General features: G+C 36.5%; 2 protein-coding genes across 2 annotated transcripts; both read right to left on the bottom strand.

Moving 5' to 3' along the window:
- Nucleotides 1-4,247: 4,247 nt before the first annotated feature.
- LOC133993940 (organic cation/carnitine transporter 2-like) lies at nucleotides 4,248-16,404 on the bottom strand. The gene is made up of 11 exons (XM_062433080.1): nucleotides 16,198-16,404; nucleotides 13,254-13,436; nucleotides 9,813-9,916; nucleotides 8,944-9,098; nucleotides 8,621-8,792; nucleotides 7,933-8,059; nucleotides 6,600-6,694; nucleotides 5,703-5,917; nucleotides 5,071-5,253; nucleotides 4,822-4,957; nucleotides 4,248-4,311 (listed from the first exon to the last, which is right to left on the bottom strand). The coding sequence occupies exons 1-11, from the start codon at nucleotides 16,402-16,404 to the stop codon at nucleotides 4,248-4,250; spliced, it is 1,641 nt and encodes a 546-aa protein (XP_062289064.1).
- Nucleotides 16,405-18,728: 2,324 nt separating this feature from the next.
- Nucleotides 18,729-25,281, bottom strand: LOC133993895 (organic cation/carnitine transporter 2-like). Its single transcript, XM_062433023.1, has 11 exons — nucleotides 25,075-25,281; nucleotides 23,757-23,939; nucleotides 23,508-23,611; nucleotides 23,031-23,185; nucleotides 22,743-22,914; nucleotides 22,011-22,162; nucleotides 21,332-21,407; nucleotides 19,792-20,006; nucleotides 19,374-19,556; nucleotides 19,082-19,217; nucleotides 18,729-18,798 (listed from the first exon to the last, which is right to left on the bottom strand). Exons 1-11 carry the CDS (start codon nucleotides 25,279-25,281, stop codon nucleotides 18,729-18,731), a joined length of 1,653 nt encoding a protein of 550 aa, XP_062289007.1.
- Nucleotides 25,282-26,325: the final 1,044 nt, after the last annotated feature.

The raw sequence follows: 26,325 nt of genomic DNA, 5'->3' as shown, positions 1-26,325 counted from the left end.
GTAAAACTCCTTATTTCAAAAAAACTTCAACTAATTTTGAGCAATTTTTATGCTTACTTTTACCATATGTGTTCAGGGACAAGCCAAAACCTGAACCTCGGAAGACACAGATACAGACAGCAGAAGATATTTGCATGGCCTTGGACAGTTCACCAGTCTATCACAGGGTTAACACATACAAACAGACTGTAGCCTACACCTACACTATTTTTTTTAAACTTTTGGGAGAAACCCTTATATGTAGGACCTTCTTGTGAGTTGCCAGAGCTAACTGCTGCACCACATTTGAAACCGTTAACAAGTCAGCTACTCAAAGGTGGTAAATAAGTGTGATGTTTTACACAGTGATGTTACTGAATAACACACTAGTTACAGTACTGTCACTGATTTGAAAGGTTTATAACCAACAAGTAGGATAGCTTCAAGGGTATCATGACAACGACTTAAACACTTAACTGGCTTCCATCCCGTTGACATTGTCACTTGTTTTTCTTTTTCTTCTGCCCGGGTTTGTTTTATTTAACTTTAACTATTAACTACTTTTTAACAATTAACATTTTTGAACTACAGTCGTGCACTTTAGAGTGCATCTTTATTAGTCTACAAGACACAAAATCTTAGTCACACTTGTTTCTTATGTTTTTTGCCTTGTCGGTAAATTCAATCTGGTCTAGAGTGAATTATCGCAACAACTACAGAGTTTCCATATCTTCAATATGATTTATTGATACTAACACCACTAGCAGGCTCACATTTAGGTAATAATGAAGTCTTTTATTATCCATTTAATCAATTATTATGACATTTTGTAGACATTCATGTTCCTTGCGCATAAATTGTACTGATGATGTATTTGAGCAGAACTGTGCCTGGTTCTACACGGTGTAAGTCAAAGCCAACTTACATGTACATTACAATCATTACAAATTGCCTGTGGAGCTTCAACTTTGTTCTTCTTAGCATCTCTCACTATGGCTTTTGCTTCCTCCATTCTGCCTTGATATAGCAACCAATGTAGAGGATGAGGATATTATTTTACACTGTTCACTTAAAGAACTGTAATTTAAGACTGACAAGTTGATCAAGCTAAAGAAAAGGTAAACACATATTTTTTCCAAAAGCTCTGTAAATCTTATCATGTTGAATTGGTGTTCTCAGCACCTGTCTGACAGCTGTCCTGAAAAAAAGGATGCAGAAAGAACTTATGGAAATAAATTCTGGAAGTGAACTTCCAGTGAACTTCCAGTGAACTTCCAGTGAACTTCCAATGGCTACTTCGATTGTTCATTGCACACCAGATCAAACTGGAATATCCATACATGACAAAAAATACAGACAAGGGAAAATGATCATTCATTATTTTAAAACTGTAGTAATAATCATTTGCCACTAGGGGGCAGGAAAAACAAACTCATAGATGCACTTTTAGCACCACATCACTGCTTATTAAGTTGGTGACAGACAAAAACACAGAGCCAGTACACGTAAGGACTGTCAGAGTCTTCACTGTCTTCGAGGGGTAGTCAGTGTAACATCTTATACTTGTACAGTACCAGTACAAGATGTCACTGGTACAATTACTTGTACCTTTCCTGATACTACTACCACTACTACTACAGCTTAAACTAGACCAACAAACACTCTGGTACATGCATACACACACCTCAGAAACTATCGTAGATGTCAGTGCTATAGGTCGATGAGTCCACACATCTCTTCTGCTGCAGGTCAGTATCCCTGAGCCGAGATTTCGGACCACGTCCAGCCTTTATCTGCTGCATCTGCTCCGCTCCTGTTTCCCTTTCACCACTTCACAGTCACAATTGCACAAACACTATAATCAACATTTTTGGGCTTTGGACTATATGGTCCTGATTACAGTACCTGTAACTGTTATATAAGTGTCTCTGTCCAGACACCACAGTGGTCCTAGAAATGTCCCCACTGTACTCGGCAAGCTGCCCCAGAATCCTTTTCTTCTGTTAGCACTGGTGTATTTACTGTCTTCTTACATCTGTGTCTTTTGACATCAAAGACTGAATCTTAAGTACTTTGGTGGTCCCAAGATTTTTCCTCTAGTGACACCAAAAGGTTGACATGATAATTGTTAAAGACACTCATGTCCCCCTCACGAAGAACTGTAGTAACTTGTGTGATTCCTTTAACGTTTTATGCTGCACTATCATCTAGTCATATATGTAAATATTAGAATTAATTTGTAAAGCACTTTTCTAAAAAGTGCTTGAAAGAAAAAAAAAAACAGCAACAGCGAAATAAAGTTAAATAAAAATATAAAGCGGCAAATTAAAAAAGATTCTGAACATGTAGCCTGTCTGATCACAATAGACAGAATTCTAAAATTTTGGGGCAATAACAGCAGCAAAAGCTTGGTCGATGACACCTAAGAATAACTAGCAGGGCCCCTTTCACCCATCTAAGGGGAACTCCCCCCTCCACAAGCACTCATTCATACACAGCAAATCTGCATCATATTCCATATTCATAATAAATGAGACCAAATGCTACTTTTTACACAGAACAAAATATCTTTTTTTAAATTTAATCATCACAATCTTCAAAATATCCCTTCCTACTTGTTTTATTTAGATGCAAACTCATCACTGATGTCATCATAGGACAGCTGCTAGCCAGTCTCATGATTTACACTGATTATGGTACTTGGTTATGTAAATCCTGCAACAACTAATGACCACAGGATAGTTAGCCCAAATCCTGCATATTTAGCATTCAAGGATTACAAACTAAATAATCAACTAATGTAAGAAACAACTGTCATAGCAAATTGTTAGCTTATTTGTTCACAAAACATTATTAGTTATTTAATTAATCATCTAAAAAAACAACAACATTTTATTATATTTTGTTTTAGGGAAGTTAGTTAATTTAATTTTTATTATGCAAAACAAAAATGTATATTTTTCTTTAACACAAACTGGTCCTTTTAACCCAACAATCTTTCTACAAAACCTTCAAAATGAGTGCTACTACCCCCTCCTGATAGTGTGTTATTCTTAAAATGAGGACCCATGGAAAACATAGTTCCATACTCCCAATACATTGATACCTTTAAAAACAATAATTAAAACAGAGACAGAAAACAATGATATGAAGTCATGAAAGATTGAAATGATAGAATAATGCAACTGTGATGTATGACATAAAGGTCTGCGGGTACACCAGTCAGAAGGGTTAAGGTTAAATAAATATTGGATCAGTGTCTTAAGTTTATAGGGAGGGGTTGAAGATGAGTAAAATACTCAATTAGTAGCTGAAGCCAAAGGGTTGGCTCAACAAGACATTTTGGCTCAACAAGAAATGGTATTAAAACCTTTGTAAGAATATAAAATGATACAGACTAAGCTGCAATTTTAATTAAAAAAATACCTTCTTCAGAATAATGAAACAGTTTCACAGCTGGCCTATACAAAACCCATATTTTTGGACAAAATTTCAGCAGATAAACATAAAGTTAAAATCAGTAACAGACATAACTTCAACAAAGTAACAAATTCAATCTATTAATAACCATATAGATGTCCTTAGTTCCTCTAAAGCAATGCTTCTTATAATTTAATAAAGTCCAGGTTTAAGTGTCCTCAGTCCTTTGTTGTGATGAGTCTATTCAGTGTTTTGGTCAGGTTCAGTAAGAAGTTGGATCTGTTCTTAGCTCTGAGGTCAGTTTAGAGAAAGCAAACGGATTGTATCACAGTCACGTTTGATCAATTAATTCACAACTACGTTTTTTTTAATATTATTTTTGCTGAATTAATGGCATATTAATTTATTTATTGAATCATTTATTTATTTTTGATTTCGGCAGTTTTAGTCCTCCACAGTCCTGAGCTTGCATTTTATTTTTTTAATAGCACTTTTGTCTGACACTTAGCACTTTTTTAGACCTTGCAATTAATATTTTGTATTAATTTCTGTCATTTAATATGATTCATATCTGTATATTTGGACACAGAACAACTGACTAAGAGAATAAATCCGTATCCTAATCACACTTTTTGGTTGTTGTTGGAAATGCTCACATATAATATTTCTCAATTTACACCTCAATGAGAAAAATAAAGTAACATAAATGTATTTTTAAAAAAACAACAACCACTAAACCTTTAATGAAAAATGTATTGAACTTCTAACAATGTATGTAAACAATAGTAACAGTACTCTACATCTCTACACCTACGTCTCACCTATATGTATTCACTAGATAATCATAGTCAACTGTCCAAGAGTGCCACAGGTACGGGGACTTCTTTTCTAGTGACGCATGGACACGTTATCCTGTCATGTTGAGAAAAGACAAACAGAAACAAACAAATAAACAAAACATTATTTATTTTAGTGTTCTGCATAGCATGTAGGACAACTATGAAAAGGAAAAAGGCAAAAATATGTCTTCACTGTCATCAACTCTGCTTTTGGTGTCGTATTATCACATCCACTTTGAGTAGTCAATTATAATAACTTCATAAATGTTAAACTGGAAAACCCCTCAGAAATATGAGTAAATAACAAAGTTTTTAAGTAAAATTGTAAAATTATTTGTTTACAGGCTTCTTTTTTTTCTTATAATATCCCATCTTCATTTATTGGCTTAATATCCTTAGTTTAAACATATATGCCTAGTGGGAAACACTAATTATTAAATCAAATATGTGTCCATGAAAGTAGCCATATTCAGGTTTTTTCTACACTGAATGTTGGACTTACACTATATTGTGTTTTCAAATATATAATCATTAATTTGACACAGGGGATAAAGACAAAAAGAATGTATTTTTTGAAACCCACCTTCCTCTCTTAGACATATGTTCAATGGTTTCAGGTAAAGGTCGTCCAAAACTCTCTGGAAGGAAGAGAGTGGCAAAGGCAGATGCGACAGACAGAGTCCCCATTGTAATATATGGCAGAGACTTAAAGTATGTACCTGTACAAGGAGAGGTAAAAATTAAAATGGGGAAAGCTCTCAGCCTTTTGTAAACTTGCATTTAGAGGATGTGTAGATTCAGGAGAATTATTATCTAAACCTAGTTTACTCACCCATGTCCAACAAAAAAGGTGTAATGCAGCTTCCCATTCTGGACACAGTGGTGCATAAACCTGTCGCTGTGTTCCTGAGCACTGTCGGGTAAAGCTCTGCTGTGTAGGTAAACATCATTGACGCACCAGTGGTGATAAAATATTTACCCGCCATCTCCAGTGCAAGAGAAAGATTTGATAAGCCTAATGGAAAAGGAAATTGTTTGTTTTTGAACTGAATAAAACAGAACAAAAGTACATACAAACCCTGATAAAGTTTTGAGCACTTGATGAATCACAGCTGCATGTAATTCAACGTTTGGAGATCTTTACACATGCATTAACATTACAAAACACATGTTTAAGTAACCCATAACTAATGAATGACTCATAATAATTTAATGAACTGATGCAGGATGTATCATGAATTTATGTTGCTCACCATTAAAAATGATCAAGTCACAATAAGTTAATGTGACTATTATAAAGTCTACTTATAGATCGTAGAAAGTAAAAATCTATTTATTAGAATTTCAAAGCTTTACACCAAAAAACTGTTTGAATTAGCAGAATTCACTTATGATTTCATCTTTGCTTCTTATGTCAGAGTACTCTCAATCTCTTGTAATTCTGAGCACATTTCTTCTGCTTACTTTGAGGTATCAGCTGAATGAAGAACAATGACACTGCTCCAAGTAGGCAGGTAGCGATGACAGACAGTCGTCGTGGAACGTAACGCAGTGCCAGCCAGCTGGAAACATATGCTGGCACCTCCACAGCTGCTGAGATGAAACAGCTGATATAAGGATCAGTATGGAGTTGGGATGTGTTGAAGGACAGGCAATAGTATCCAGTAATCATTGTGAACCTGGGCAGGACAAAGATACAGAGAGCAGAGATTAATAGAAATGTGCATAGGAATACCATTTATTGACACTATTATTACCAGCCCAATTTCCTTACTTCATGCCTGTCAAAAAAGAACAATAAAATCTAATAAACTAATTGCACGTCTTCTTGATCCCAAGATATTGAATAGTAGTAATAGTAATAGTATAGTAATAGTGCTCTTCGATTCAAGTAATACTGGTATTGTGACCTTGCTAGATGTGTGTGCAAGTATTGATAACACCTCTCCACATAAGGATATGCTTTAGAGTACATTTCAACTAAAAACATAGAGGAAGAAACATACTTTAGCTTTAAGTTAGGGTTAGGGTTAGGGCTAGGTTTTTTTTAATTTTAAATGCATTTAATGTACTACAAGTCTTTATTTCCATATACTAGGTAGAATATCCAAGAAAAGGCTGATTGTCATATTTTACTGAGTGAATGTTATAGTAAAATTTGGACAGCAGCATTTGTAGTTTCTTTTTTCTGTGTTTGCAGTGTGTTTCTGTTGTTATTGGATGCAGCTTTTTTTTGTTTTTTTGTGCTCGCATTTTTGTAAGTTGCAGTGTGATGTGGTCGCCTGGTCACCATAGTAACTGTTAATAATGCAGACATTTTCATTGTGAGTTTATGAAGATTGAAGTGCTCTGTTTACTCACGACACAAAGCAGAGAATTAGTGTTGTGATTCTGATACTGCTGTTCCTCAACAGGTCGAGGACATTGTAGTTTTCCTTAGTCTTTGTTTTATTGACCTGCAATACAATACAATACAAAACATCATTCTTATTCTGTTACTCTGTTTCTCTGTGTCTTTTAAACCTTCAATTCTCATCATGCACTATATATTCCAAAAACTTGCCTGAGAATATTCTGTACTTACTTTTAATTTATATGTGTCAAAATTAACATCCACCAAAAAACAGGTATGAACTTTTTGTCTATTATCTAGAATAAAATATAATCCAGTCTGTGCTGGGTGCTTTGTTTACACCAAATACAAGAAACCTGATAGTGATAAAAGATCAGTGCATGCAAGCAACAGGCTTCTGTATTAAAACATTAGGGGCAGAGTGCAATGTATCATTCTCTGACAACCACGTCCACCGGAGGGAAAAACAATCAGCGCCATAATATGAAACCAAGGGATGTAGCTATTGCCTGTAGCTGGCTAAAAATTTACAGAAAACCTTTCAGCCAGTCAAAGGAATATTTTAGCACTCTAGGTCTACCAGAGAGGAAAAGGTAGTTTATAGCATGCTGAAACCTGTTACATTCTATCTGCTAAGATGAATGAATGCAGTATGGGCTGACATCATGTCTACAGAAGAGATAGCACACAACTGTTTAGCAACCTGCACCACGTAACAGGCTGGCATGACATTTTTCACAGCTGATATGGAGAGTACAGCTTGTACACATAGGCGGGGAAATCACACTCACAGACACGCAATCATTTCCCATTCAGGCTCTGTTTACAGTTAGCATTTCAGCTGTGATTTAAACATCACACCTTTCAATTAAACGGCTGCTCTATTCTTAAACAGTGTGTTCTCTGTGACTAGCAGCCTATCCAGGTATAGCTATGTGTCATTTTTATGAGGTTTTTGAGCTGCAGGCTGTCTGTGCAGCTTTGGTTGGATGTGTCTCTTTTACTGCACAGCACACACCCCTGTAATGTTATCCACTTTTGTCTTCTTAAAGGTTAAGATTTCCGGTTTAGCAGCTTATAAAACTTAGTTCTGAGTTCTTTACTTTGATGGTAATGTATCCCAACACACAGCAGCTTTTAGGGTGTTTTTCTGTTGTTTGCTTGCAGACTAAAGTGACATGGAGGCACGCCCCAGAGGGGTGGATGGGACTTAATTGCATGCTGTCTCTATGGAAACTTCCTTCAAACATGACTGCCACACAGGACTATATTGTTTAATATTTCTGTTGGCATATTTTTTCACTCAACTCATAAGACCAGCACTATTCAAAGTCAACTTACGCTGTAATTGTCAAAGATGACCGGTGGAGCCTGAACTTTATTCCATTTAGCAGCCTTTCTCACTATGGCCTCAGCCTCCTCCACTCTACCCTGAGAGAGAAGCCACCGAGGAGACTCTGGGATGAACCTGCCTCGTAACCAACAGAGAGAGAGAGAGAGAGAGAGAGAGAGAGAGAGAGAGAGAGAGAGAGAGAGAGAGAGAGAGAGGGAGGTTCAGATTTGATGAAAGGGGCTTTAATGTCCAGAATAATAGAATCAAGTCATAATATTCATGGATGCAGATTACATGGCCATAGATTCATTAATTCACGAGTTTGACATTTGTATGTAAAAGCATGATGATGTTTTTTGGAAAACTCTTAGGAGAGAATGAAAAGATACAAAAAATGGTGCAGCCTTAAATTTGTAAGCCCTGTCTTACTCATCCATAACTTTCAACTATGTCTTGCTGTTTTTGAGGAAACAGTCATGGACAATTCTTTATTAAGTCTGCAAGTCAGTCTACCATTTTTCGAACACTCAAGTCTTTACTCTTTGGTTTCAACTTGAAGATCATTTTTCATTTTGACAAACCACTAAACTCTCCTGGTAAGAGACAAACAACATGAACTGTATAGTGATTCAGAGTAAGCTAAACAGTTTGAGTAATTTTAACAATGTGAGTGTTCTTTTAATGAGTACAACCCACCACCAGAAGGGGATGTAGACCAGGCAAGGCACAGACAGAGCCAACTGCAGTGATTTCCAGTCCCTTAAAAAGTAAGCTAAGAAAGGCAGGATCATGTAGCCAGCAGAAAAGCCTAACATTGTACCCATAGATGAATATAGGACCCGCACATTGCCAGTGAAGGTCTCAGCGCCTGCAGAGACAGAGAAAGAAACAAAAATGGAGGGACATGTGAAAAAGTGAAAGGCAGGTAGACATGTACACTATTTTTGACCAACTTTATCTACACTATCTGCATGTATTCAAAAACTGGCATTAATTGGAGAATGAGCGATCAGATGTACCTAGCACTAAAGCAGCTACAAAGTTGGACATCTGTCCCAAACCATTGATGTAGAGGAGGATGGTGTACATAATCCATGAAGAGGAGAAGACTTGAATAAAGGTAAATACTGTCTGGACTGTGATAGTTGCAAAGAGAACAGGTTTCCTCCCAAATCTGTTGAGAGAAGTTGAACCATTAAATGAATCAAGAAAAAAATTGTAGGAAAAAAAACTTTCTGTGCTACTGAAATACATACAGTACACTGAAAATAAAGGGCCATGGTTGGTGGTCTGAGCCACAGATGTGCTCATCACATAAGAACTAATTGAACTTTAAAATTATTTTGATGAAAATAGCTACCAAGTATTATTTATAGTGGGCTTAAATATAGGACAATATTTAATGGCATTGTATATGGTATTCGACTACAGTAGAAAACAACACAGCAGGCCCAAACTGTTAAATGCAATGTTAACATCTCCACAAAAGAATGATTATCTTTCATAGTCTGTATAAAGATATACAGACAAGATATATAGTATTATAAGTATCAAATGAATCAATTGTTTAAAGTTGGAGACAACAAGACCTTAAATAAGTGGTGTAGTGTTCAGTATCAATAGTAAGTCAGAAACTAATCAGTAACTATTGTAAGGTAAGCCAAATTTGTTTTTCCAGGTTTAGGAAGGAGAATGGTAAGACTAGGGTAAGAATATTGGGGTAAGCCAATCAGAGGCAGAGTAGGGCGGGGCATGACTTTGCCATCCTGGGGGGAAAAAAAAGTTGCACACAGTATATATTGTATAAAAAGAACCACAGGCTTAAAAGTATTTTTCCAAGCACTGCATATGTTGTATATAAACCACATTGAGCTCTTTTTATCAGTACCTGTCAGCGAGCTGTCCTGAGAAGAAGCATCCACAAAGAACTCCCAGGAAGAAAACAGTAGCGGTAAATGGCTGCTTCCACTGCTCACTGCACACCAGGTCAAACTGGAACAAATCCATGCATTAACAGCTGAACAATGAAATACGTGGACCTGAGGATGTCCATATTGATGTTATTGATGCAATGCATTTGCTATGTGCTCCACTGCTGGTTCTAAATGGCTCCCTTAAGGTGTACCTGGTCTGGTCTTATTAGCTTAAAGGATGAGGCTGGTGTTACACGGTCGCCAATAAAGTTGGAATAAAATATGTTTTACCTCTTTCCATGAAATGATTGTGACAATGTGATGTATTCTTAATAGATCAAGTGTATATATTCTCAAAATTGTATTGATCAATCTCATTATACCTGGTCAAAGGTGATTACTGATGTGTATAAATACAAAATAAAAAAAGGAATGTGTCTGAAAACTAAATTATTCCAACTTTATGGGCGACCGTGTATTATACATGTTTATTTTCTTAATATACTAAATATTGAATTAACAATGTGTTACTTCACTTCTCAATACTTTCTGACCTTCCAACCTCTCTGCTCAATGACAGAGCACTGTATTGGATTTAAACAGGTCTCAAAGTGGCATTGACTGAATTCTCCATCACTGCTTAAGGAGATGTTACAAAGGAAAAAAGGTAGGCTACAAGTATCCTTTAAACAAAATTGCTAAATGGAGCAAGTTAATTTGTTTACAAGGGAAGTATGCCTCGATAGGGAATAGCACCTTCAGCATTATTTTCCAATCAGTGTCCTGACCATGTAATGACATATTTTGTTAAATGGAAATCTGTGGAGCTTATTTTGTGTGTTTCAAGTACCACAGTGCAAGTACCACAACTGATAGATAAGCAAGGCTATGCAAATCACGTGTCAGAAATGTCAGCGGTGTGGAAAAAAAGACAGGCTGGATAACTAAGGCAAGCACTTCAAACGTGCAGTCAAATATTTGTTGTTTATTTTGTTGTGCAACTAATGAACCACTACACAGCACATTGTATTTTAGAGACTGTCAATTTAATAATAGTTACTGATATAGTTAATGAAAACTGGAAATCTGTGACTAGCCTCACAATTTGAAAGCAGTGTTTGATAATTATATCACATTGACAACACTGAGTATCTCCCTTATGTTTGGCAGTCTACAACTGTGAGAGATTTTAGTGGTTATCATTTGATGTATTTCTTGTATATTAATATTAAATGTTTTTTTAACTAATGGGTCAATGTTTTTTCTCAATTCAATGTGATAGTAATGTCACTGTGACCCTGTGGTAGAATACATCTTATTCCTAAACTGGTTGAACTCTTGAACTTGTTTCCATCTGAGGGTTGTTTGCTAGCCTGCCGGGTTATCTAGAGGTATTTATTCCCTAAGCTTATTGTCTTAGAAACTCTGTAGATCATGAAGTAGCCTACCTACACTGAGCATAATTTGAAGGATATCCTTCTTTGAAGATATTTGACTGACCATAACATCTCTGTGAGGTCATCATATAATAATATTCATAATAACTTTATTTGTATAGCATCTTTCATAGAAGAAATGCAACTCATCAAATGCTATACAACAACAGAAATTACATGCATCAAATGCTTCACATGAAAAAGAACATAAAATCATGAAAAAAAACATTGAGGTAACATAAGATGGAATATAAAACCTACCTAATAACATGAATAAAAATAAGAGATTGGAGAATTAAAATACATTACATCGAATGTGTACTTCTGTGGTGGAAATTTGAGACTCATGAATAAAAAGTATTTTGCCATGTGTACTGTACACACTATGTCAATCAGTGCCTAGGTCATTGAGGACACAGGCACACAGAACTTTCCTTTTCCTAACTGACACAGATTCTTGATTAACCCAAATGACCCTCTTTCAGGTTTCCACAGAACAGGTTTAACCTCACTGTGGGCCTTATCACACTGGAAGAACTACACTTCCCGCTGCATCAACAAAGCGCAGAACATTATAAAGGACTCTTCTCACCCTGGACACTGTCTGTTTGAACTGTTGCCATCAGGCAGACGATTCAGATCAGTTAAAACAAGGACAAACAGATTTAAACACAGTTTTTATCCTACAGCTATCACTACACTCAATGCTGAAAATTAATACTGTTTACAACTGACTGTGCAATAGAGCCGTGCAATGACCAAATGTATATGTTTTTATATAGTATTTATTTAACTTTTATTTTCTTGTTTTATTTATTTAATTTATTTTATGAATGATGCACTGACTGGTGAGCACTTTTAAATGTCGTTGTACTGGTGACAATGACAATAAAGATCTATCTATCTATCTATCTATCTATCTATCTATCTATCTATCTATCTATCTATCTATCTATCTATCTATCTATCTATCTATCTATCTATCTATCTATCTATCTATCTATCTATCTATCTATCTATCTATCTATCTGTATTGGACGCAACCCAAAGTTATCCTGGAAAGATAGTGCTGCAGGCGTTAAAAAAATACAAGCCACAGTCTTTTTTTTATTCAAACCTACCAACTACAGACCTCACCCTACGGCCATATTTATTTTTAAGAAGGTGTAACAGTTTGGAAGTGGAAGTGTCCATTTAGGGACCTGACTGTTTTTAACTGATCTAGAAGGGTATAAAGCTATCTGGTTTGTGTTTGCAATCTTTAGAGAAAGGGCTGGCTTTAGGCAAAGTGCCAGCTGAACAACATTCTTTCTCTCCAAAAATACAAGATAATTGTATTTTTGTTTTGTGTTTTAGTATTTAGAATGTATAAGAAATTGCTACTGATTGTGTAATGGATTGTACAGTGTATACAACTGCTTCAACACGTTACAATGTTTAATGCTCTCTTGTGTCTTTGCGCGTTTTTGACTGAGCAATGATAAATTTCTACAAAACAGTGTAAACAAGTAAAATAAAATAAAGTGAAAATAAAGCTATATCAATGCTTACATATGCTTGTAAAGAGACTCTCCCCAGAGTGTGTCATGGTGTCATTTAGGTAAAATAATGAAGAAGCATTGTCCAGATGTGCTGACTGTATTTATGTTTGTACCGCTAAATGTCGCATCACTTCCATTCAGTGAGCAAAAGTGCATACTCATTGAAAATGGGCTGCTACTTTAACAGTATACTATATAAAGGACACACAAATGAGTTTAGAAACATCAAAATGCTGCCGGGGAAACCCCTGCCTTAACAAAAACACCCTGCAGAACATGCAAAAAACATGCAAAAACATGCTACACACACACAGGAAGAGAGGCACATGTCAAGTCAGTAAGCTTTCATTAAGACACCTAGAAGATAAAGAAGAAACAAAGTCTCCAAGACAGATACACAGACCAGGGGGATGAGGAAGGCAGACAAACTCTCACTCACCTCAGAAACTATGGTGGATTGGTAGATGGCAGTGCTGTAGCTCCATCCGTCCAGACAGCTCTCCTGCTCCAGGTCAGTGAGGTTGACGTCCTTACCAGGAATGTATCCCTGAGCAGAAAGATTTCGGACCACATCCAGCCTGTATCTGCTGCATTTGCTCCGCTCCTGTTTCCCATTCACCACCTCTCAGTCACAATGGCACAAACACTATAATTAACATTTCTTTTTCAGTGAACCTTTCCCTCTATGGGGCCATTCTGTGCATGTGTTAAAACTGTGAAGCCTCAGTGGGCTTTGGACTATATGGTGCTAAATGGAAAGGTGCAGGTACTGTAATTAGCACTGTTAATTACAGTACCTGCACCTTTCCATTTACCTTCATGTGTAACCCTGTAATGAGCTATATCACTTTATCAGCCTCTATGAGGAGATAACTTAGAACAAAGGTCATACAAAATATGAAAAACAGTATTAAAAAATATTCAGGCAAAGCTGTAGTAATATTACAAAGATTATTTTGCAAAGTTTCAGATGCACTGTCTGTGACTGTGTTGTTTTTCATATCTACAATGGGCATAGGCTCATATTTCATGGCAATCACAAATGTTATGTTGTTGTTGTGAGTGAACTTAACCCTGTATTTTAAATGGCACAACACTGTGTGAGAAAATCTGTTAAAACTGGAATGCAAGGCTGCTTTTTAGAGATAGGGAGCCATGCATACAACTATTGTCCTGGAATGTGGCCATTCAGCTTAATGCCAAACAGTCAAGATCTAACACACCTAACACAAGGAGAGACATACTTACATGACATACTTTCTTACATTATACTACTGACACATACTTACAGTGGCGTGCACAGATAGACCCTAGGTGGTGCTATAGCACCTGCCCGTTGCCCTCTGGACCAAGCAAGTGCCCTTTTGAAAGTTTGTTGTTTTTTTGTTTTTTTTAACAGTCTACTGTATGTGGCCCATGTTGACATGATAATCTATAAATGCTCGACGATTAAAAGCGTGTGATAATAATAATTTTCAGTCAGCATTGTGTATACCCACTTCTAAATCCCCCCTGATGCGCACCATTCAATAGTATCTGCGAGCCAAATTGCCCATTTTTCCCTAGGATGGTGAAGCCATGACCCACGCTACTCTGTCTCTAATTGGCTAGTACACGCTGTCAATCTAATCAGTAAACTGATGAGCCAATCGGAGGCAGGGAAGGGCGGGCCATGCCGAGGTAAATATTTCTAACCTACGAATTTACTTTTACAAGTTTACTTTAAATGATTTGCCTTTAGGATATGCAATGAACCGGTAAGTTTAGGTAGATTGCTAGTTTGGGTAACTTCTGAAACATTGGACACAGAGAACAGTGCAACACAAATAATACAACATGTTGCCAGTGAGATGCAGAGCAACATGTCAGTAGCATTAGTGCATCATCCTTAAATTAGCTGTCCTAATTGACGAGGCGTCTTCTTTAAGTCCCAAAGCTGTCATGACAGTTTCTATTAAAGCATCAATTCAAGAAGAAAGCACTTTTGAATTTATCTGATTGATTTTGATGTGTGGAAGAGAATGATATGTGTTTTTTTTTTTTTTATCTAAGGTGAAATATTAACAAGGATGCATTGTCAAATTCAGATCTGAAGTATTTTATTTAAATAAATATTCAAAAAATAACTGAAACACCATGTTTGCCTCATTTATAATTTACATTCATACAGGCTGCCTGTGTGACCATTAATACCTACAAACTGCTCCTGATCCAGTCATGTTAATTTTATAATAGTGGCACATCTGGCCGACACTATCTGTTGTTAATCAGCTGTTCAAAGAGACAGTTTACAAAAGTAACTACTGACTTGCCAAGTGAGAGAATAGGTGTCATTCCTTATTCCTTAGGCCATCCACAGTGTAGATGGACTAATAGTTCACTCACAATGCATAGTTGTCTCTCACTAGTCTGTGGGCCAGTATTGGTTTAGTCACTTCATAATCCTTCCTCCCTGAGATCAAGCAGCAGAAATTATGTGACAATGAGCAAATACTACTGACAGATTTTTGGGTAAACTAAATAGAGTCTTACATGTCACTGTTTCTAAAACAGGGCGTTTTTCTGGGCTGCGTTAAAAAAAGGGCAAAAATTGAGAGTATACCCACTTCTCCAGGGACCACTACACCACTGATTGTAGCTGCCTAACTTGCTAAAAACCTCATGTGCGTATATTCCAGAGAAATAAGACAACAGTGATTGACTGATCAGTGCTATAGTCCAATTGAAAGGTCAATATTAACATATTGACATAAATAAATATGCAATTACATTCAACATGTAACTGTAATGTTTTTTTGTTTAAAAAAAAAAAAATCTCACACTGCTATAATAAGGCAGCCGGCAGTTCCACCTGCCGCACAAAGTGCCCTTATTTTTCAGTGAGCACCTGCCCCCCAGAATGTCTGTGCACGCCACTGCATACTTACATCATATTCTGTTTGACTGCATGTGTTTGACTTAGAGACAAGCAGTTGAAGTAATGTGCAAATAATAAGGTTCATATTTGTTCTAAACTATTTGGCTTCTTTTTCTATTAATCCACCTAGTATCGTTTAGGCGGCCTTTTATAATTGCGGATTAGAAATGTATGCAGATATCATGGCAAATTAAAAAGGGTTCATTAAAACATTTTGTTATTCAAAGGAAACGATTTGAATATTAAAATTACACTTTTTATGAATACATTTTCTTTGGTGTTTTCAATTCAAATTTTACATTTTATAAGAGAGTTGAGTCCGAGAGTGAAGATGTGGTCGGTTTGACCCTCCCAGCCTCTGCCATGGAGCGCAGCGCACATCAACTGATGCATTTGGATGTTGGCTTTGCATTAGGACTAAAACCGGATTTGGTTTGAATGCAAATATGGAACAGCCTGCACTCACCTGTACGGGGATTATAGCACTGTGCCAATCTCGGGAAAGGTTTACATCAGGAATCAGGCAGTGATGCGTTGGTATATCATTCACAAAGACAAGGGTGAAAGCACCGAATCCATTTGGCATAATACTAGCACAGAGCAGGAAGAAGACCATTTTCTGGAAACGTCCCCACTGTCCCAGAAAGGCAACAGCGTCAGCATAATCCTTCATAGTCAAAGAATCCTCTTCCTCACCTGTGCGTCTGTGTCCTGTCTACGGTTACACAAGAAAACTACCTTGGAAGCTCTAACATGTGTTTCGTTCTACAGCATAAGCAGTTAAAAAAGACTCCTACAAGCTCCTACAAGCTCCTACTTGCCTCCCTCCTCGCCGGTCTACCTGCCACAGCCCTGCAGGCGTATCAGGTATTGTCTTTTGTGCGCAAGTTAAACAAGCCAAAAGGCTGTTGAACCACTTTGGGATGGATTGCGCGCAGGCTAAAAAAGTCGATTGCCCATTGTAGGAGTAAGCCTTTCCTTTGTGGTTTTATTTATCCATTTGGCACGGACTTATTGGCTGCTGCTGCTGCATCTCTTGTTCAGCTTTTTTCTTACTCAGTTTCATCCTCTAAAGTGCCATTAATAAATTAGTTTAACACAAAGCCATTTTAATTTTCAATACCTTCCTGCTGACTTGCCCATGGAAGTGAACGTTATGATTTAAAAGTTTTACTAAATTGGTCTCATGAAGCACACATATTTTGATTGCTAATATTTTTCAATAGCTCCCATGTCATGTGATCGAATTGTATCACTACACTGGATGAATAATATAAGCCATCTTTTATTGGAAATGCCTCTTCAATTTTACATTAATATTTTTTATATATAACTCTAGCTTTCATGTTATGTGATCCACTGACTCCAGATCAATACTGAATAGTCTTACCATTTCTATTCTGAGTCTACACTCATTCTACTCTCACTTGACACTAAGGACACTAATAATTTAAACAACCTAAATGCTTGCATGGCACATACGTATCAATAACTGGATGGTCCAGACTCAGAATCCCAGAATTCATTTTCCTCCCATCTTGGTCCCCTCTCATCAAACATAGGGTAATATTGCAGAAACCTTGTTATTATGTTTGATAACCACCTCAACCTCAACCAGCATATTAATTATGCTTTTTATCAAACTTAAAAAATGTCAAAAAATCAATTAAAATCAATCAAAACATATTTTTTTTATCTGTCAGGAACCTAGAAACAGTAATTCATGCATTTATTTTGTATTAGATTATTGCACTCTTCTCATCCCTCATCCAACAAAACCTAAATGAACTTCAGCTCATTCAAAATAGTGTGTTAAATTTTAAAATTTTAATCATCACTTTTAAGGCTTGCAGTAGGTTAGCTCCAGAATACATAGCTAATCTCCTGAATGCAATGTGAGATCCTCTGATAGGTTATTCTTGGTTATTCCTCCATCAAACCTTAAAAGTAAAGGTGACAGGGCCTTTTCTGTTCAGTTGTGGCATGACCTGCCAGAGGAGATCAGTGAAGCTAAAAGGGGTGGAGCCGAATCCAAATACAGTATTCGGAAAGCACAATTAATGGGTTTTTGTGAATACTTTTTTGCATAAATATTCCAAAAATGTTTGGTTTTTGAGAAGAAAAAAGAAGCAGGTAAGTCAGGACTCATCACCTAATGATGTTAAATTGCTGTATCAGTCTCTCTCCTCTGCTGTGCTTCTGTGTCATATATGAATAGCTGCAGGTCTGTGTGTCTGGAGGAGCTGAGCCCTTTAGCTGTGTTGTTATGACAGTTGTGTTAGGTCTGGGAGAGCAGGATTTGAGACTCAGTGTAGGAACCCGCCTTTGCAACAATAGCTTATTGAAGAACACATTTTAACAGTGTAATAACCAAAAATGAAAAGTTCAATAAAAACGAAATCTGTATAGTTATAGTTATATCCCCTATTTCCACGTTTATTCAAATACAAGTACACATAATTTTGCTTCCTCAAAAAAAGTTGAATGGGCCTTTGTATAATTGTTCTTTGCACAACTCCAGAATTTAACACATTCATTGTAATTTTAAAAACTCTATTTCTATTTACCTTTTTTTAATATTCCTACACTTTTACTGTTTGTTTTATTATCTTTCATTGTATTTTATAGTTGTATTATAATATGTAATATGTTATTAACTGTTTTATTTTATTTTATTTTTATGTAAAGCACTTTTATTTTGATGTAACTTGTTTTAAAAGTACTATTATAGACAGCTCCAACCAACATTTACTTTAAGACTTACATGAATTAAAAAAAAAAAAAATATATATATATATATGAACAGATTGCCTTAATTTCACCACAGCAACTCCAGCACTGGGAGTTTAATCCTCCATTACATTCACATTCTCATATATAAGGAACAGGTGTCTTCTTTTGTTACTTTTGTTCCTAATTCTTCTTTTTAATTTTCTTTCTTTAATTTTGTCTTAACAGAACACATTTTAATTTAATCTTGTTAATTTAGTATTAAAGCTACAGTTGACTTTCGTAAAGCACCACAGCTTTTGGTGTTTCTTTTTGAGTGAAGCAGGGACACTTCATCCTGGTATAGGGGAAAAAGACAAACAAAACAAGATTTGGTTGGGGCAATTTTGTTAAAAGTTGGGAATCATTTATTGGGAAAAAAAACTATCCTACTCAAAATGATATTAATATAATATCATTTTGAGTAGGAGTATAATATAATAACTAAATTGTCACACTTTAAGTAACAGGATGGTCTAGTAACAATAATTAAAAAAAAACCATCTCAAATACATATTTTAATTTTGTAAATATTATTAGTCTAAAAGACATAGCAGCTGCATTCCTTATTAGTATCTCACCTTTCTCTCTTATGCATCTGTTCAATAGTTTCAGGAAGAGGTCGTCCATAACTCTCTGGTAGGAAGAGAGTGGCAGATGAAGATGCAATAGCCAGAGTCCCCAAAATAATATAAGGCAGAAACTTAAAGTATGTACCTTAAGGAGGATGACAGAAAATTAGGATGGGATAGAAGCTTGAGCTCTTTCTCATACTGTATGACAGTATCTTAACTAACTGTGCATATGTAGGGAGACTGATATTACAGACAAGTTAAAACAAAAAATGTTATGACATAAGACCAGTTTACTCACTCAGCTGTATCAAAAAAGGTGCAGTGCAGCTGCCCACTCTGGAAAATGTAGTGCATGTCCCTGTTGCAGTGTTTCTCAGCACTGTTGGGTAAAGCTCTGCTGTGTAGGCAAACATCATGGCTGTCCCACAGGTAAAGCCAAATTTACCTACCATTTCCAGTGCAACAGACAACGCTGGTAAAGCTGAAGGAGATGGACAATACTTATCTTATAAAGAGATTATAAGTCATGTACTCAAGTCCTGAAAACTCAGCAAAGTATCAAGAGAGATGCTGGTGGTTGCTTCGGTTGCTATGATTAAAATGCAATAACAGATGTACAAGAAACATGCAAAGCTATATACAGGTATTTATTCCAATTGTATTTATTATATTTATTCTCTGCCTTTTGCTGTTGTTGTCTCAGTCTCACTACTTACTTTCAGGCACCAGCTGAATGAAGTACAGAGATACTCCTCCAAGGAAAACTGTACAACTAGCAGACAGTCGTCGTGAAAAATATTGCAGTGCCAGCCAGCTGGAAAGGTATGCAGGCACCTCCACAGCTGCGGAGAGGAAACAGCTGATATAGGGGTCAGCACTGAGTTGTGATGTATTCAAGGACAGGCCAAAATAGCCAGTACTCAGAGTGAACCTAGGCAAGACACATATACAGATAGCAGAGATATTGAGGATGGGACATAAATCAGAAATAGTATAACAGTAGTTGATCATTATGTGGTATTGAGAGTCATGAGTATGTAAGTTAAACGCATATATGATACATACATGATAGTTGGAGACAACTACAGTAAAAAGATGGACAAATTGATGGAGGACAAATACATAAATGAACAATGTAACATATTTATAGGTTTTATTTAACTTCATGCTTCTTAGTAAGATACTTGAGAAGAGACTTGGTGGGTACTGTTAGGGAATTTTCTATCATTTACATCAATCACTGGCATGTACTGGGTCAAACTAGGCTTTGCGGTCATAACGAGACCACACCAAATCTTGACTGTGAGACACTGTCTCCCCTTTGAGATAGTAGTAGGCAGTGAATCTGCTCCTTTTGAGGAAAACAGGAGGCATTCTGATATGTTGCTATAGCAGCCAAGGTCAGATATGTGTTTTCCTGTCCCTCTGAACAGAGTAGAGGTAACTGTAGTCAGAGGTTGGATATGGTGAACCCTGTGAGATGGAGGACAAAGGCCCTGAGTTGCGTCTAGGCATTGTTCTTATCTGTAGACTGTTGTAGATGTGTTGGATCTGCCCATATTTAGGAATGGCTCAACCTGTGGCATTATCTTTGTGGTTTAAAGACTATTCCCGGAGGACAGAAACTTCAGAATTGAAGGGAGCATCAGAACATTACATGTACTGACTATTCATTCACTTCTCCTTGATCCAGTAAATAAACCTTTTCAACACAAGACATCCTGGACCCCTGTCTCTCTCCACTGACGTATGGGCTGCATAATTAAAAATCTCTTATGTACAGTGCACAGAATCAAAATCAGAATACCCTTCATCACTAAACATTACAAACATAGAGGAATATATTGACTATATTAATCAAATATATTAGAATACATTAGTATGCTACTAACTATTACTATATTGATGACCCATACTGAAACATATTGTATAATATTAATGCCCTGTGTGTGAGATTGGAAGATTTTGAAAAGAACTGACAACTCCTAGTGATAGTATCAGAAAAGGACACTGTAGCAGACGTGCACTAGATTACCAAAATTATATAGAAGACATCTGTGTACTTTTGGTGTGGGGCTAAACGGGAGGAAAACCTGCATTATGCTTTGAAAATGTTGTGGATAACCTTCTTGTGAAGAGTTGCATATGCTTAGTTTGGATGGCCACATACTTGTGTGCATATGGTGTACTTAATTCTGTATAATATATAATATAGTTTATGTAAAAGTGCAATAAGCTCTCAGGTTGGTTACTCACCACACCAGGCAGAGAATCAGTGTTGTGGCCCTGACGTTGCTGGTCCTTATTAGGTCCAAGACACTGTGGTGTCTCTCTTTTTTACACAGTGTGTTTTTGTCATCATCCTGCAAGACACAAAACCTAACTCAACTTGCCATGTTTTGTTTAAATGGCTTGACAACTTACTTTCTCAGTTAGCTTCTATGATTGATAGGTACATTGTAGACACTATTGTCTACCAATTTTAGAAAAGTGTTACTTTACATGAGAGATTTCTGTCCAACTTTATTTTCTCTGTGCTCTTCTACCGGTTTAAAGTGTGCAGGGCACAGTTGGAAAATATGACACATTCTTTCTCTGAGCCAATCAGGATTTTAGCATTTGAATCAAAAGCCAATGACAAATGTTGGGCTGGGGGTTAGGAAACACCCATACAGTCTTGAAAAGGTGTGTTAAAATTAAAATGAACAGTTGATGCTTATTTAATCATGAATATGAAAAAATTAAATAAATAAAACATATTCAGATTTGAAGCCTATTTTTCAGAGGCTTATGCTAAGGTTGTTCTTGACTAAAGTCAGTTAATTGCAATTAGGTTTAATAAAACCTGTAAAATCTCCTACAGCGGCTTTAGATAAAGTAATCTAATGTAAAGATTCCAAAATGTCTTCTCTTTGCGTTGTTTGTTTGATCTCGCCTGCTTTAAATTTAAGCCAACTTACATGGTATTCCTCAAAGATGACCTGTGGAGCCTCAACTTTGTTCTTCTTTGCAGCATTTCTCAATATAGCCTCAGCCTCTTCCACTTTCCCCTGAGAGAGCAGCCACCGAGGAGACTCTGGGATGAGCCTGCCTCAGTAATCAACACAGAGACAGACAGGTTACAGTGAGGCAATATCAGAAGTGGCCTTAAAAAAGAAACAATAAAAAACATGACTACAAATAGTATAAGTAAAGACAAATCCAGAAATAACTTGTTTGTAAATGATCAAATATTGAAATTAATAATGATCACAAAATTTATGACATTTTTATAATCAAAATCTGATCATTTCGTATGTGTCACATTAAAAACTGTCTGATTTTGCTGCATCCCAGTGTTATTACTAAAGGCAGACATGATTAAGCTTTTATACAGTCTATGAGGAAACCTTTGTAGGCCATGAACAGACTCAGGAAAACACTTCTTGTATGTTAAACCCAGTCAATTATTCATGGGATATACTGTACAAGTGAGTTTAACATTTGACAGAGCCAGACCCTAAATGTAGAGTACGATAAAAGTATGTACACCTTTATATGTACAATATTGCTTTGGTTTCAAATTTAAAAGAACATTTTTCATGTTCAAAAAAACTGTAGCTGAAACTCTACCATGAGTGTTGTGAATAATCTTTATTTGTGATGTAATGTAATGAGAACAACCCACCACCAGAGAGGGATGTAGAGCAGTCCAGGCAGAGCGACAGCCATCAGGAGAGATCTCCAGTCCCTTAAAAAGTAAGCAAAGAGTGGCAGCATCATGTAGCCAATGGCAAAACACAGGCACACACCCAGTGATGAGTACAGGACCCGCACATTGCCAGTCAAGATCTCTGTACCTGCAGAAAGAGCGAGGGACATGAATGGACCAGCAGCATAATTCTTATGCTGTATGATTCAGAGCAAATTAATTAAATGTAAAGGAAATATCACAGCAGGGGGTGTTTCAATGTACCTAGGACAAAAGCAGCAATGTAGTTTGCAATCTGTCCCAAACCACTGAAGAAGAGGAAGATGGAGAACACCGTCCATGAAGGAGAGAAGACTTGAACAAAGGAGAAAATGGTCTGCACTGCCATAGTTGCGAAAAATACGGGCTTCCTTCCAAATCTGTATTGATAAGACCAACAATAAAATAGGATCCAGAGAGAAATAACACTCCTTATATGCGAGAAGCTGGAACTACAGATCTTTTGGAATTTTGAAAACTGACTATTTTTTAAAATGTCTATAGAACATATGTCTATCGTCCTGTGAGTATATCTCATTTAAAATTTAAAAATAAAAAAAGGTGGAATATCAAAGAATGATTTAGCTCAAAGTGCTTCATGAGGATAGGACAGCCCAAGACTAAAACTAACTAAATAAGTAAAAGTGTAAGTAAAAGTCACTTTTCATGGTATGCACCACACTGAGTTCATGCTCTCAGTACCGATCTGAGAGCTGTCCTGAGAAGAAGGATCCAACAAGAACTCCAATGAAGTAAAGTGTGGAGGTGAATGGCTGCTTCCACTGTTCATTGCACACTAGGTCAAACTGGATATTTAGGACAAAACAAAAGCACAAAACAGTCACAATTCTCAAAAATCTTGGAAAAAAAGTGAAATACAATGACGAAACAGAATATGTATTAATGTTATGATTTTAAATATAACTACTGAAAGCCCAAACACACACACACCTCAGAAACTATGGTGGATTGGTAGATGGCAGTGCTGTAGCTCCATCCGTCCAGACAGCTCTCCTGCTCCAGGTCAGTGAGGTTGACGTCCTTACCAGGAATGTATCCCTGAGCAGAGAGATTTCGGACCACATCCAGCCTGTATCTGCTGCATTTACTCCGCTCCTGTTTCCCATTCACCACCTCACAGTCACAATGACACAAACATTAAAATGAACATTTCTGTTTCAGTAAACTTATCCCTGTATGGTGCCATTCTGTGAATTTGTTAAACTGTGAAACCTCCGTTGGCTTTGGACTATATGGTGCTGAAAGCTGTGTCCTTTGACTTTTTACAGCAAATGCAGAAAAATATATTAATTTGATCATAAAATAAGTATTCGGGCAAAACTACAGCAATATAATAAAAACTATTTTGCAAAGTTTGAGTTGCACTGTTTATAACTGTGCTCTTGCATCTAGGCTAATATTTCATGATAATCACAATAAAATCATTAACTATTAATAATAGTGAAAATGTCTGACCACCAGCCAAAATTTCTTAGTACTCTCCTGATCACCTGCACATCTGAAGTCCATCCCACTAATCAACTCCCAGCAGTTTCTAGCCGACTCAGATTTTGACTCACTGCCAGATCGTCTCTGTGGTTACAGTGCTACGGCCAAAACCTCTTCATCATAGTATATTCCTTGTGTTAGTATATTCCTCCTGACTGCCAACTCTACTGCTCCAGACGGCCAACTCTGCCACCACCAGCCTCCTGTGTTGGATTCAAGTCAGCTCTCCCATACCCTCTGCTTCACTTTCGACCCTTGTAATAAGCATGTTTAAAATCCTCTGTCATTGTTCTGCCTACTGGGGACAATTTAACTAATTGTAACATGTATACTGTAGAAGCCTTAACTCACAAAGCTTTTAAGTTCTAAGTGAGCTCACATCATTTTAAAATTGTATCTTTAAATAATAATTAACATGTCAAAAGCTGTTAACATTAAGTAGTAAGAAGTAAGTCACTGTGGACTTGCTCAGGCACACAGACATAATGACACTATCAAATCTTATCTACTTAACGATTATTCTGATATGTGACCATACCAGCTGACTTATAAGTTGACTATACTGCAAGCCCCCTTTAACTTCTCTTTCTCTTATTTCCATTCCATGTAAACAAAAAGTGCAACACTATGAATGCACTTAGAACAACAACACTTTTGACTGACCCATGAGTTTGAATTAGTTCTGATCGACCAAAATAAACCAAATTTAAGAAAGCAATATATTTTCAAATTTCAAATTGCCAGTTGAGCACTTATATACCTGTATTGGTATGGTGGCATTATGCCAAGCTTGAGTCAAGTTGACTTCAGGAACCGTGCAGTGGTGACTGGGAATGTCAGCCACAAAGACGATGGATAACACTCCGAGTCCATTGGGGATAGTGCTGGCACAGAGCAGAAAGAAGACAGCCTGCTGGAAATGTCCCCAATGACCCAGGAAGGCTGTGGTTTCATCATAATCCTTCATACTTCCAGAACTACGTTACTGTATAGTCGCTGTCTATGATAAGGTCTTCCTGTTATGTATCTTATCTACAGTCATGTGCAGCTGACTATGCCCTATGCACTGTCAGCAGGGTTAGGAGTGTTTTATTACCTACTGATTGCTACTGTATATAAATACTAGTTAACTGTTAAAAGATGTAGTCAGTAGCCTAATCCAAATATCACCATATTAAAATAACTTATTACTTTCTGTTTTGGATTACCTCAACACCAAATATGAAAATAAAAGCAAGAGGAAATAAATATGTAAAAAGAAAATGATGTAACCTTAAAAAAGAAAATGGGAAATCCAGATTTTTTGCATCAAAACAATGTCTTCTGTTCAGTGTATTTTTAAATATGATGGGTTGCATCCTAACAGGAAAGAAAGAAGATTTTTTAATTTAAATTTTTTAATTTAAATTTAAATTTAAATTTAAATTTTTTTACAATGTGGGTCTTGCTAGTGCTAGTTTTGTTTTCCTCATTAATTCAATCATTCATGATCACAGAAAGGCAGAGTGCACAACCAAAATCTTCTCACAATCCACATAGAAACAATCTAAGCACAGTTAAAAACCACTTCCTCAATCCCTGCGGTTTACTTATCGTAAGATTCCCTGTCAATAAGCCTTTTATCTGCACATATTTTATCATTACAGAGTCCTGGATAAATGTCTTTCAATGAGTCATCTCCTTTTGAGTAAGTAAGAAAACAGGCTGAGTCTTGCCTGGCTGATTCTCCATGCTAGAGAGTCTTGGTCTTATTTTAAAGAATAACTAGCCTATTTTGTGTATTTTAGTGTAACTTCTGGTTTTATTTAGGAATTTTAAGATCTTTTATCATTACATTTTTGTCATCATAATAAAATATGACAAATTCTTATTCTTGGTGATTTTAATATCCATGTTTTTCCCCATTCTTCATCTTTAGTTGCTTCTGCTTTTAAGATTATTTTAATTTGAACCAATATGTGAAGCACCCCAGCCATGACAAAGGGCACACACGACCTTTTGCTTTCACATG

Source organism: Scomber scombrus, chromosome 14 (genome assembly GCF_963691925.1).
Source record: "Scomber scombrus chromosome 14, fScoSco1.1, whole genome shotgun sequence".
NCBI lineage: Eukaryota > Metazoa > Chordata > Actinopteri > Scombriformes > Scombridae > Scomber > Scomber scombrus.
This window is presented reverse-complemented; position numbering and strand designations above follow the sequence as displayed.